Raw genomic sequence first — 14016 nt, forward strand, 5'->3', positions numbered from 1 at the left:
AACAGGCTTGCTCTGAAGACAGGCCACTGATTAACAAGCACAAGCCAGAAAAGAATCCAGTTCATGTTTCAGAATTTGGTTGTTTTGGTGAGACAAATGACGCCTTGGAACAGCAAATACAAGGAAGTTTTCGTTAGAGCAGTCGGAGGTAAACCCAAACACAAAGAATGAATACATCTGCAAGAATTGTGATGCTATTTTACTGCTGACATAATAATAATAAACATTTTAAAAGGTTAAACCCTAGTTTATAAATAATAAGACCAAGTTTCAAACACACGTTGCCAAACAGCTGCTTGATGCTTTTTTCCTTACTCTGTGTGTTCAAGAGCCCGAACTAAAGGCGTTCCTTACCTGAACACACTGAGGTTTTAACTGGAGGCACTGGGAATGCAGCTGAGGTTTCACAGCTGATTTACTGGGGCCTCAGTGACCACCACTGACCAGGGTGGACCAGGGATAATAATCTGGGACCTGCTGCTGTAGATTAATTTCGCAATTGCAAAACGGCACCTTGAGACAAGCCAAGAGAATCTAAACTATAGGGATCAAGATAATAACATGTGAAATGCAAACTCTAACGCATAGCAATACTTTCTGGTCGTGCAAGGACGGGTACCTATCCTGGCAGCTTTACCACTTTCAGCAAAATTGTCCAAGATCGGTTCTGCAGTCTTGCCCCTGGAGCAAAGTTCACTTTGCTGGGTCACAGGGAGATGACAAAAAGTAACAGTGGAATTTGAGACTTGTGGCTTGAGGACTAGAAAACAGCCTCAATGCTTACCGAGAATAATGAATCACCTACAGCAAAGGGCCAGAGGGTAACGTTGGTGCTGTTGTAGCATCTGGAGGTGGCTGCTCTCCCAGGGGCACAGCTGGAGTGCCGATGCGTGGGCTGCAGTGTGACAGGGTCAGTCTCTCCCAGCAGCTCACTCGATCCCATTAACAGCGATCACGCCCAGCTCTGTCACTCCATGTGTACACTGTCATAGCACACGTGGTGGCTCCCTGCAAACGCCACATCTTCAGAGAGCTGCAGAAGGGAAGGAGCAAGAGGATCTACGGAATTTGGTGGCTCCGAAATTATGGCCTGGGCACTCTGGTCCATAGCAACTTACCAGAGGTTTCCCTAAGTTACAGGGTTTTAAACCTGCCTGCTTAAATGCGTTGTACAGTTCAAGGACATTGTTACAACGTTTCCATCAGTGAATAAGCAAAAGCTTCTTGTAGAAACACTGCTGAAGAAAAATATGCCTAAACTGAACAGAGCACATGAACTATGGGGCAATCCTGTAATACTTCATTGGCATAAGGAGCCAGATGGTAACAAAATAAGGGGAGACAATTCTTAGGTGAGGACAGACTTCACTGAGGTTGGGAGCTAAGTCTGTGTTTATTTGTCATTAATGTTTGATACGTGATGTTCCTACGTTGGAGCTCAGACGTTGTTCATTTATGGCATGCCCCTTAACCATACAGAGCCCGTATTTTGTTTTCATTTTCACTGTGAATACTTGTGAGGGAACTTTAGGATTTACCCGTGGCCCTGTGTGTAACAATTCAACACAAAAGCAGTAAGGCAGGGTTGAACTTAATTTCACAGGCACAGCCTACAGAACTCTTCTGCTGAAGTTGTATCTCATGCTACACAAGGATGGCTGACAAACACCTTCCTGGCAGGAGTCTGTGCGCCCCTCAGATAAATTGCTGTCTCTCACAGATTAATCAAGTATTTGGAAGAAACTCGTCCAACTTGCCCAGGAAACCACATGCTGTGTTAACTAGGAGATACCTTTACAAACAGCATGATTCACTTTGGACTTGTGAAACACAAACACTTTCCACTTTTTTGAAGTAAACCAAAACAAAACTGATTTCTCAATTTTTCACGGTTTGATTGCTGTCCTCCCATGCATACACACATGTACACATAAATATCTACATACACACACATACATATATATACACACACATATACAAAAGTTTAAGCCATGGACTGATTCTCACGAACAGTGACTATTCAGGTTGTCTGCACCGTTTTACACACAAGCAGAGATCTGACTGATTTACATGAAAATGATACCGAACTGTTCTTCTTTGTACCTGGCAGTTCAGTGCAACAGTGAAAATCCACACCAAGGGGAAATGATCGAGGATCAATTCACCTGTCAGCCCCACCACAGTGTGCATTAATGGTCCTGTTTGTAGAGTGCTCAGCCAAGAGCCGATGGTTCTTCAGTCCCCTTTGAAGCAAACCATCTGGTGGGCTTATGGCACAAATGTCCCCAAAGCGGACAAGGTTGTGTGTATGACAATGACACTGAAGAACACAATTACTGATTATATTTTAAAAATATTTTTACAATAGGTATTTGTCTATTTATCTAAAAATGTTCATTTCTTGAGGACACACAGACCATTACAACAAATAAATGTAATTAAATACCGGGCAAGATGTTACACCTTTATTAGGAGCAGAGAAAGTTTATACCAAATTACCTGGGATATGGCAGGTGAGCAGGAACCTGAAGCTTCACACTGCTGCTGGGGTCTGTCATTTCCACCACCACTATCTCCACCGTTGTTCAAGACATAGAAATACAGTGTTGCTGTCTATTTGCTAAAGGCCCCAGCTCATAATGGTGAGCAGCAGTTAATCCTCTAGCACACTTCTCAAACTTCTAAGCACAGACTGAATTTTGTAACAGAGCTTATCTTGCTGTCCTGCTTGCTGCCTGGTTGTGATCACCAACCCCTGCTGTGCCAACTATGGCAACTGCCACTTGGAAACTTAATTTCTATCCGATTTAATACAATGTTTTGATTTGCAAAGAGGAGAAGCCAATAGCAGGTAGTTGCTCTGCTCTTGCTAGTCCAGCAGCAGCTCTGCAGCAGAGTTTTGGATTACTGTGTCACAAAAAAAATATTTATCCTAGGGCATGCTTATACGTGGGAGGGAAAAGGACAGTGAAGGGCAACCCGGAATATTCTCTCTTTTCCATGCCTGGAAGACAGCAAGACCAGATATAGAGGATACCGAAGGACCATTTTTCTGTACTTTCTTCCACAAGTTTTGGAAAGGGCTGGTTACAGCAGAGACAGAAGGGAAGAGATGCCTGTGGCTCTGAATTTAAAAGGGAAAGCTCTGAGCAACTGCACCAAGAGGTCTCTGGATATAACATAGAAGCATCCATGTGATTGCATTTCGCTTATTACAGAGGCCAACAGAGTTTCCAGAGGGTGTCTGTTTGGAAGGACATGTTAATTCAGTAACGGTGGGTGAGACCAGCTACAACAGAGACAAACGGGTGGTTTTCTCCTGGGGGTTGTGGGGGAATAAATGGTTCTGCAGAGTATTTCAAATCGTAGAGAATCTGAAGAGCTTTTGACTTTCAATATAACAAGGCCAACCCTCTCCAGCAAGTTAGAAGCCTGTGACACAGAGGTGATAAGTCGTCTCAGAGGAAAGGGGTACGGATCACAGGAAAGGAAAAATGTCTGTGTACTGAGAAGGTGAAAGCCAATGACTCTCTGTAACAACCATTTCTCTCAAACTGGGTTACAGCAAGAAATCTAAGAAGTCAAGACTTGGAAAAGAGAGGGACCCAAAAGCAGGAACATACAGATAACACTGAAGATATTAACAAAATACATTATGAAAAGGAACAAAGCCACACAGCTTTTCCTGGAAGTATTTCAGAGAGACAACCCACATGCCACACACCCCCTTACAGCTTATTCTGCAAACTCCAACAGTCGATGTCAATGACTTGCATCAATCTGAAATGGCGGAGAATCACACGCCTACGCCTCCCAAACAAGCCGTCCCACTTCAAAAACCCCAAACTCACCTTCCAGCGTCTCACAGCGTTTCAAAGCACAATTTGATGGCAAACTCAACTGCTTCCTTCAGTTCAGATCTTTCTTGTCACAGACACAGTAGCATCATCCAATTTGTTCCTTGGTGAAATCATGAAACACGGATACTTATGCTTTAAGATCTTCTGAAAAACTGACATTTTACCAGTCATAAATTAGAAAGACAGTTATACCTTTGCAACTCAAAATAACTACACTCAGCAAAACCGGACGTATTCTGTAATTACTTATTGCAATCCCGCACACGCAGATCAAGATTTGTCCATTGAAATGCCAGGCATAAGTGATTCATTAACTAAAACCATTCTGTAATTTTATTGATATATTTTGTGGAGTTCACATATTTTTGTACAGCAAACATAACACTGTAGGCCACAAGAAGCTGCAGCACTATTGTTTAATAGCAGCAAGGTATATTTTTTAATCAGGGTATGTGGACAATAAATAGTCTGTTTCTTTGGATGTGAATGTTTAAAATGAAGTTCTGCTGCAGCTTCATAATGTGATTGCTATTTTACAGAGCTTATACACAAAAATATATATGCAATCTTTTTGTCTATATTTTATACAAATACAACAGTAGTTTGTGAATACATTTTAAAGTACATATACATGATAAGCAACTCAATTTCCCATATCACAGGATAGCAAATTTTAAATGCAAGAAACATATACAAATTCAGTCTGGAATGCAGGGTTTTCTGTGTTCTTTTTTTTCTTTTTTCTCTATTTTTGACTCAAAACTCTTATCATTAAAACATTTTAGCATACAAGTCCAAACAATTTTTCCACTAGCTAAAAATATAATTTCAGCAATCCAAGTCAGGTTTGGGTGTGTCATAATTCCCCAATATACTTTTCCCAGGTTTTGTTTAAATTCAAAGGCTTTTAGTAATACACAGTATGTCCTTCACACCATATAAAAAGCCCACATAAAATTTTAACTAGCAGTCATCTATTTTTGTGAACAAGAGCTGGGCTTGTCAGCGTTTAAATCTGTATGTCCAAAATTTTACTTTTGCAAGTGCATATGAATACATTGTGGTGTTGCACAAAGTTCATTAATGACAAGTTAAGTCACAGTATAAAAATATATCATACAACTATAGGTCTAGTATAGTCCTTTTTTCTATGGGTAAAAATACATCTGAATGAGACAGGGAGGTTTGTAGCACCATGAGAGGAGTTGTATCCCAAGTTACATTAGCAGCATGATCCAATATAACAATATTGCAGGAGTGTTTCTGAGGAGATAAACATTCACTCTGGTTCAACTGTACCACTGAAGCTTATACTGAAAAGTGTTTACATATGATTAGCAATAGTTCTGTGTCACTTCCAGGGCTAGATAACTGTTATCAAAAGACACTGCCTTCCAACAAAAGTAAGACACCCTTATTGCATAAAAGCTTTGGGACTATCCAAACACATTTTGAACTACTGGGGCGTTACTCGTACGTTGAGCACGATGCTAAGTAGCCTGTGGTTTTAACTGTACACTGGGAGGATGCAGGACGGGCAGCTACGCCCGTACGGTTTACTACCTACCAGATAAGTACATTTACTACAGAGGCTTATCTATAGACTGAGAAGAATACAGGACGAGCTGCTAAACCAGTGTATGAGACAGACATAACGAAGGATGCAATCCTGCTCCCCTCCACCTTTCCGGGTGCAGGATCAGGCCCTAAGTTAACTTCAGACAGCAGCATAGCGGTGATAGGATACGATAAAAAAAATCTGTATCAAATACTGCACGTTAAACAATTTTGTCGTAGTTTACCATCCAGAACTCCAGAGGACACAGTTTGCAATAGGTGAGGACAAACTCCTAATTTTTTTGACTGGTATTCAAAATGGCAGTAGAAGACAGTGTAGTTTGAAACATGTAAACCTAGTAAAAACCATTGTAAAACCCTTAAGAAAGACACACTGGTTCTGTGCAATATAGCAAATTGATAAGAAAACACTGTAAAAATGTACCTGTTTAAAATTACAATGTCTACCATTTTGTACACAAAGCATTATACCAAAGGCCTACATATATGTAATCTAATGGCACTTGAAACAAATTATAATAAAAGGTTTTATAATAAAAAGCATAACCTGTAAGAAATTTTCTTAAAAGGTTTAGGTTTTTCTTTTTGAAAGTGCTATATCTTGTAATATGTGTAACATAGAGGTTGACCAAGCTTTATTTTTAAAAATATTGGCCTATAATACAAGTTTAGCTCACTAGGCAAATGATCCTGAAAATATGTACTCTTAACATTCATTATTAGCTTAATAAAGCAATCAGCTCTGGCTCATGTTTCAGTCAGTATATGGTTTTTAAAAACCGCTACTGCCAAATTAACAATAAATCACTCTATTCCACAATTTACTACTAAATAAAGCACAAGCAACAAGTACACAAAAATATATATATTAAAAAAAAAAAAAAAGAAAAACAAAAACCAAAACCAAAACAAAACCAAACAAAAATCCAAAAAACAAACCCAAACCCCAACCTTAGTAGAAGTTTAGATGTTGCACAAAGAGCGGTGCAGGATCAGCCAGCCCTCCCCCCTCCCTCTGAGAACCCATCTGAAATCGAGAAAACAGGCTTTAAAAACTTGACGGTTTAGTAGTGGCCAATATTGACTCTGCCTAAGTGATATTCCAAAGCACTGTGGTGCGGGCAGTATTGCTGACAGTGTCAGTCTGCTTCCATGTTACCATACATCCTTGTTCAGCGGCAAACACGCTCGGTGCAGCCCCCACTGAAGCCCTGACTGAATGAGGTTCAATATCTTGTCTGAGGTCCCTATTTCTCAAGTGAAATGTAGGTCTAACTCCAAAGTGAAATGTCAATCCCTTTTCAGGAAGCTAAGGCACGAACACAGTAGTAAGGATTCTGGCTACGCGCTAAGAAATGGGTGTTGGCAAAGTGTCTGTTAGGTTTTGGTTGTTACTTTGTTTTGTTTCGTTTGTTTGTTTAATGAATTGTAACTGGCAACTGAGACTGATGCGCAGTCGCTAGGGACTGGAAATTCGTGTGCCAGATGCCGGATGCCGAGCGCTCGCAACCTGCCTCTGCTGCAGGGGGAGTTGTAGATGCTCAGCTCCACGCGGGACATAACCCACTGGAGAAATTAAGTTAGTTTATCTTCATCTCAGATTGATTTGAAGGATTGAGAATAACCCCGAGTTCTTCCTAGATGCGTTATGGTTGCTGATTTAAACTAGAGTTACATTCGGTTGCATTCATCTTGTGCTCTGTTCATCTGTGTTTTTCTTTCCTTTAGAAAGGTGAAGAGAAAAAAAAGCAATATTGAACAAATCATTCAGCTAAAGATGTAAGTAAGCGAGCAATCTGTTTCACAGAAACCAGAAGAAGCCGTCATGAAGCAGAGCTAAAAGCCCACTTTGCAATATGCTCCTAAACCCAAAATCTAGGAGTAGTTTGCAGAATTTCAAAGGTTTTTCCTTATTAATACATCCTTATTTTAATGCCTTTGGAACACTCATTTATAAAAAATGTTTTCTTTCTGTAATAAAATTTAAATACACATATGTATAAAATAGTAAAACTACACCTGTATATTGCTCCTAGAATTAAAAAAAAAAGCAGGAGCTACTGATAAAACATCCGGAGCATGAGCTCCTTAAATGGGAGCAACTTTTGTTTCTGTGAAGTATATTTAGTTTAACCACTTAAAACCTTGCATGAATCCTCGTTGTCGTTTGAGAGATATTAATGCACTTGATTTCTATTTTTTAATTCCTTGTACAAAAATGACAAGGAAAAGAAGGTTATTGTTGAATTACAGCAAATCTAGTTTGCTTGCATGAATCACAGGGTTATTTTTTTTTTCCTCTTTTGGTTATTAGGGGTTGGGGAATAGAATATATTGCATTAGGTAAAAGTGGTGTAAGCAATATGCTTTTACTTCACTCCTAAGAGTCCTGTCTTTAAATCTTGGCAACGGGCAAAAAGTCCCTAACCAAGTACCCAGGTGTAGAAAGTGTGATTAACATCTAACTTGTTGCTTAGGAGGACATAACACACCATGTAACACAACTGAAAAGATCATTCCAATAAAAAACAAAAAACAAAACAAAACAAAAAAACAAACCAAAACAAAAAAAAACAAAACAAAAAAACTGGTATTTGCAAATTTACATTCACTCTCTGACTGCACACTAGTTTTGAACTGAAAACAGATAAACACTTTCTGGCTGGACTTGATCCACCCTTTGGCGGTGGCAGCTGGGAGGAGACTGATGCCTACAAATGCGAACATACTATCGGAAGATTCCTATGCAGTACTCCCTCTACGCTACTAAAGAGAAAAAACAGCGAGCTAAGAATAAAAACAAAAACTGTGACAAAATATTCTGCGTTACTACATTACAACACTTTTCTATTTCAAGATCAGCCATTAATTTTGCCTGTTTCCCTCTACCAGAGTCAAGAAAGCACAACACAGTTCCAAATTCAACTTGAAACATGTCATTTACACAAGCAGAGATTCTCTGTTGAAATTCTGTTCAGCCATGATTTTAGAGAATTAAACTAATTTTTTTCTTCTGTTAACCATAACAGGCCACAAAAATTTAAGCCAGAAAATGGCAAAATTCTTAACATCTTTTATAATGACTTTAATACAAGTCAAAATGCTATATATATGTACATGTGTATATATGGACTTCTATATATACACACACAAGTTTTCAGAAAAATCTGAATTCTATATTTGTCATTATTCTAGATTTGTCATTATAGAACAGATCAGATGTGTCACTATTCGGGAAGAGGATTTGTTTGGAAACGGACTCCAGAATATTTTCCCAAATCTTCAGGCATCTTTATGATACATATTTTAACTAGATTCTTTGCAAATAGTAAAATATATTAAAAGGCAAAAGTGGTAGTTCTACCACAGACCTCAACAAAATGGAATAGCTGGTATGGTTGAAAAAGTTTTTAAAAAGGGATGAGTGTTGAGAGTTTGCTTGGGGTGACTCTGTACTGAACATTTAAAACGTGTCAGTTGGCAGTGAAAATGAAAACAATACAATGAGACTGCTTTTAAAAATAAAATAAAGAAAAAAAACAAAACAAAAGAACAAAAAACAAAGTAAACACAGCCGAGAATAAACACTTTCAAAACATTTTTTAAAAAGTTAATTTAAATTTCTTACTGGCTTCATGAGATTGGTACTGTAAAAAGCAGAGAATTTATAATGTCTTATAGTAGGCACTAAGTTAAAAATGGTCACCTAAGGCATTTCTACAAATAGACAGCAACAAGCCAGCTTTGTACATCCTATTGGAAAGCTTGATGAAATCGTGGTAGGGTGGTGGTTGTGCTTAGACTGCTTGTGAAAGCTGCTGACAACGAGTGCAGAGACCCAAGACCTATACTATTGCTAGGATCTTGTGGATCCTGGGTTTGTGGTGGAAGTTGAGTCATAGAAGAATGTGCCTCCTCTTGCGTATAACTCATTCCGAGGTTTCCCACCGAAACAGAAGGATTATAGGGAGGGCCGTTTACAGGTATGAAGTTGAACAGCTGAGAAAAGTCCAACGATGGGGTGTTTAGAGGTTCGCTAATAGGAACGGAGCCCTTGGAAAGGGAAACCTCCCCAGACCCATCATCTAGTGGCCCTACTTGTGGATCCAGCCCTAGTTTTGACGAAGATGCTTGAGAATCCTGGGATGAAGAAGGCATACCACTTTGCAACTCCATTAAGTAACTTTCGATTTCCCCTTTCAATGGCTGTTCTTTTTCAGGCATAGAAATTGCGTATGAGGTAGTACCGAGCGGATATTTCAACGATAGCTGGTGAGAAGGATGGACAGACTCCATATCTATTGGACAAGGCATTCCCAATGGTAACGATGTGGCAACCATTTGGTGTGCAGATGCAGAACTCTGCATGGACTGAATCTGAGTGTTGTAGAGATTTAATTGCAAAGTGTTTGTAAATGGCTTTGATGTCAGTTCACTGGAAGGTAAAGACATCACTGGAAGCAGCTCATCCTTAATAGGCACAGAAACATTGCAGGTAAAGGGATCTAGAAGGTCCATTGGCTCTGTTTTGACCTTCAAAAGTTCTTGGTTGTGACTTTTCTTCATGTGGCGCGTGAGGTGATCCTTCCGCCCAAATCTCTGTGCACAGTACTGACAGAGGAAGTCCTTTCTTCCAGTGTGCACTACCATGTGTCTACGGACATCCTTTCGGGTGTAGAACCGACGATCACAGTGTTCACACTGGTGTTTTTTCTCCTTCACTCCACCCGATGACTTGCCTGCGTGAGTTTTGAGGTGCTCCAGCAGCACTCCTGTGCTTTCAAACGTCTGCAAACATACCTTACAGGTGAGGTCACCGCTTGTTGCAGCGTGCAAAGCCAGGTGACGTTTGAACCCAAGCTTGGTATTGTAGTTCTTTCCACATTCTTCACACTTAAAGGCCTCTTTGTTGGGATTGTGTGTATGTAGGTGATTCTTTAGGTGATCTTTTCGGTGAAACATTTTCTCACAATAATTACACTTGTGGGTTTTCTCAGGAGAATGAGTAGCCATATGCCTTTAAACACAGATATATTCTGTAAGTAATTATTTTGATCAAAAAACACACGTGCTCATTTTTTAATGGCAGCTAAATACTATGCTAAGGCTGCTTTGCAACAGAACCTTTTAACTGAAAGCATGACACTACAAAGACAGTTCGACAAATTTAAATATAGCAAAATGCGAGCCATTTCTCTTAAATTGACACTTTAGTTTTGGTGGGTTTTAGCTAATGTAACAGGGGCATATGGGCAAGTATGAAAGTACTCATGTAAAAGTCCAAAGCCAAAAAAATTTCAGTCCATACTCTTTTTTCTCATGACAATTCCTTATACAAATGAAAATTCTATGCTCATTAAAAACAAAACAAAACAAAACAACAAACAAACAGAAAACAAAAGCAGAAAACAAATTAAGAAACAAAATCAAAGACATTAGCTTGCAAACTTAGGTAATTTAGAATTCTAGAAACAATCCAATGGCTACTTTAATTAACACATCCTCTCTGCAATCAGCTGAAGGTGTACACAAATATATACTTTTACACGGCTTAACACGGCCAACATAAAATAGATAATATAATCTGAAAGATAAATAGAGTTTAATACCTTAGTAATTTGTACTTAGAAACAAAGGCCTTGGTGCAGTCTTGTTGTGTGCACTTGTAGGGCCTCTCTCCTGTGTGAGAGTATGAGTGAACCTTTAATTTCTCAACACTGTTAAAGGCCTTGTCACACAGTTGGCAAGGAAAGTTTTTTCTTGGTTTGGTTTCACCACGCTTACGTTTCCCTGAAGGGACTTTCTGGGTATCTCTTACTTCTGACAAATCACCAGGAATGACAGTGGCCATCGCAGCCTAAACCAGGCCTTCTTGTTGGACACTTGGGAATTGCCCAACTCCACTAAATGATTTAGCTTTAGATGGCTTCTCAAGTTTCATGTGGTCGTAAAAGAAAGCAAAAGGGGACTGGAAAAAAAAAATAAGAAACAACTAGTTTGTAACTAAACTTAGATTTTGAAGTTTACTTGCTATGTGATGCTTCTGAATAAAACTTAAAAATAAAATTAGGTTCAGCTGGTCTAATGTAATACCTGTAGGTTTCTTTACACTATTTGCTGCAACTCTTAAAATGCATTGCTCAGGATGAACAGATCCACATTTGCCCTGAAATCACATCTCACAACCTTCCCCTCAAGCACTGATGGAGAACAGCAAAGGTTCTGTCTGGTTAGGGGAGGCATCAGGCAAAGAGCCTACCTACCCAGATGGCTTTTGGCAGCTTTGGATTTCCAAGGAATTAAAGCCATGCCTGTGGCGTTTGCACAGGTGCGTGCGCACACACACACACACACACACATCCACACACAGAGTGATCAAAGTGAAAATCTGTAAGCCTCAAAATGTTTGAGAACCTGTGCAAAAAGCAGTAGTACCCATGCTGACAGTCTGGGGGGGTCAAAGCTCACGTTCTCACGCGTACCTCTTCCTTGTGACTACCGCACATCTACTCTAGTAAAATGTATGTTTTGCCAATGCCAGGTGAAATTCTGCTAACAGACACTTGACACATTAATAACAGAAATCCCACAGATTAGGGATAGATTACACAGATTAGGGTTTTATCAGCCCAGCACTGGAGACCCCCACCATCCTCACGCTATTCTGCAAGGTGTGAGCACTGTAAGCGCTGAGGTTTAGCCTAGCTCAGGACAGAGGCTCTTAGCTGGTTCTTCTGGGGCACTGCAAACTGTGAACTAAACCAGAGGCTTTCAGCTAAAGGGGGTGCACGATGCTTGCGTATGACTTCCTGGCAAACAGTTTTAAATTCATCATCTGGTAACGTGTAGTAGCAACTGGGCAGCTGCCATGACAGGGCACTTAACAGCCCTCCTTTGTCAGGGGTAGCTGACAGCCTTTTCTCATCATGGGAGCACAGTTGCTACTTTAGATACCAAATGCAGTGCTACCTGTTGCAGGAAAGGTCAAGTGTGAGCTCTGTGGCAGCAGGGGTAAGGAGGAAGATGGCAGGAGGGCAGCACTCAATGCAAGCCACAGGCAGGACAGGAAAGCCCTAAAATTTGGCCTTTCTCCCTCAAAAGCAGCACTCCCCCTGCCTCAATGTCGTGGCTCACAGCTGCTGTCTTCTCTGGCCGCTGCTGGGGCAGCTGCACAAGAGGCGGCTGGGCTGGGCAGCAGTGAGGCCAGGGGCAGCGGTCAGGCTGAGGGTGTGGCGGCCAGCCGCCCCCATAGGCCCCGGCAGCAGGGCCGGGGAAGGCAGCAGCTGCTGGGACAGGTGGAACCAAGCGGCCAGGTGCTGGGCAGAGAGCACCAGGCTGCAGCTGCTTCAGCCTAATGTCTCCTCCCTGACACACAGACCAGACTCTTCCCCACCAGCAGTGAGGGGAGGCTGGACAGCTTCGAGGCTGCCCACTTTCAGCTGTCCTCTCTCCCCTGCTGAGGCTCAGCAGAAGTGGAGGGAGCCAACTGCTCCAGAGAGGGAGCAGAGAGCAGCGCCCAAGTGAGATGGGGGCACAACTAAACTGTCCTTGAAAGAGCCCTCGTGTGTCCCTGGAAGAAAGTGGGGTGAAAGGATGGGCTGTTCTCTACACATAGCAGGACAGGAGGGCTGGGGAGCAGGGACGGAGAGAAGAGGATGCACCTCTTTAATGTCTGCATTTTATGAAAGCTTTAGACTGAGATTTCCACTTGAAATGTGTATACAGAGTATGTCTTTGTCTATGGCTCTTCCTCCCTCCTCCCCCAAATTCTTCCCTTGTCTTTATAAGAGGAGAGAAACACTGGCACACCAAGATGGAAATCTGCTGCCTTTCAACCCTATAGTCCTTGAATGGAGGTTAAACTATGTTACCTTCCATAAGCGAGAAGTTTTTTAAGACCACCTTTATTCTCGCAAATTTTTTATGGAACCATGAACCTCTTTAAAGCTACCCAGTGACAAGAAAGGTGTTTTTTTAAGGACTCTTATCATTTCAGATTTGTTTCCGACTCATTCCCACTCATGAGATGAAGCCTGAAGACATCAATTCCGTGAGTGGGAACAAGCACAGGTCTTCAAAGAATCAGCTTAATTTTATTTTCAGTCTTACAAGCAGCTTTCTAGCTCATAAGTGAAAAAACAGAGCAGTTGTTTGGAGACTTGAGACCAAAGTGTTTCTGCAATAAAAGTAAATGAAGACCAGTGCCAAAGACTTCAATGGAGTCACCAATATAAACAAAAGGAGAGTCTGATTCACAATGAACTTGTGATAAATTTGTAGATTGAGAGATTTTCAATATATGCTTTAATCAGAATCAGATAATAAAATTGTGTTTCCCTGTAAATGAACACACTGGTCTTCTATACATATTGACCTGAATATAAAATGAAATCTTTTTTAGCCTAGTCTCTACTCACAAATAAAGTTCTGAGGGAGAAAAAAAATCCAACCCACTCTGTGCTTACATAGGGTGTATCTATACCGCACGGGCACCTATACGAGACCTGCCGCACGGAGCCGACAGCGCAGACGCTGTGGCCCTCGCTTCGTGCCTGGGGCACCTATGGCCTCATAGGGT

At 40.9% G+C, this 14016-nt stretch overlaps 1 protein-coding gene across 10 annotated transcripts in view; it reads right to left on the reverse strand.

The window, feature by feature from the left end:
• Positions 1-4588: 4588 nt before the first annotated feature.
• PLAG1 (PLAG1 zinc finger) overlaps positions 4589-14016 on the reverse strand; it is a 50062-nt gene continuing 40634 nt past the window's right edge. For 5 of the 10 annotated variants that reach the window (XM_065053579.1, XM_065053580.1, XM_065053583.1 and 2 more), the window contains 2 exons: positions 11048-11406; positions 8506-10455 (listed from right to left, as the gene is read on the reverse strand). In XM_065053579.1, coding sequence (XP_064909651.1) covers positions 9192-10455; positions 11048-11289 — 1506 coding nt within the window. In that variant the 5' untranslated portion in view covers positions 11290-11406 and the 3' untranslated portion in view covers positions 8506-9191. Of the gene's footprint in view, positions 7161-8505; positions 10456-11047; positions 11407-14016 lie in introns of those variants that run through there. The other 5 variants (XM_065053584.1, XM_065053587.1, XM_065053586.1 and 2 more) reach the window with 2 other exon arrangements.

This window comes from Columba livia, chromosome 2 (assembly GCF_036013475.1).
Source record: "Columba livia isolate bColLiv1 breed racing homer chromosome 2, bColLiv1.pat.W.v2, whole genome shotgun sequence".
NCBI classification, from domain to species: domain Eukaryota; kingdom Metazoa; phylum Chordata; class Aves; order Columbiformes; family Columbidae; genus Columba; species Columba livia.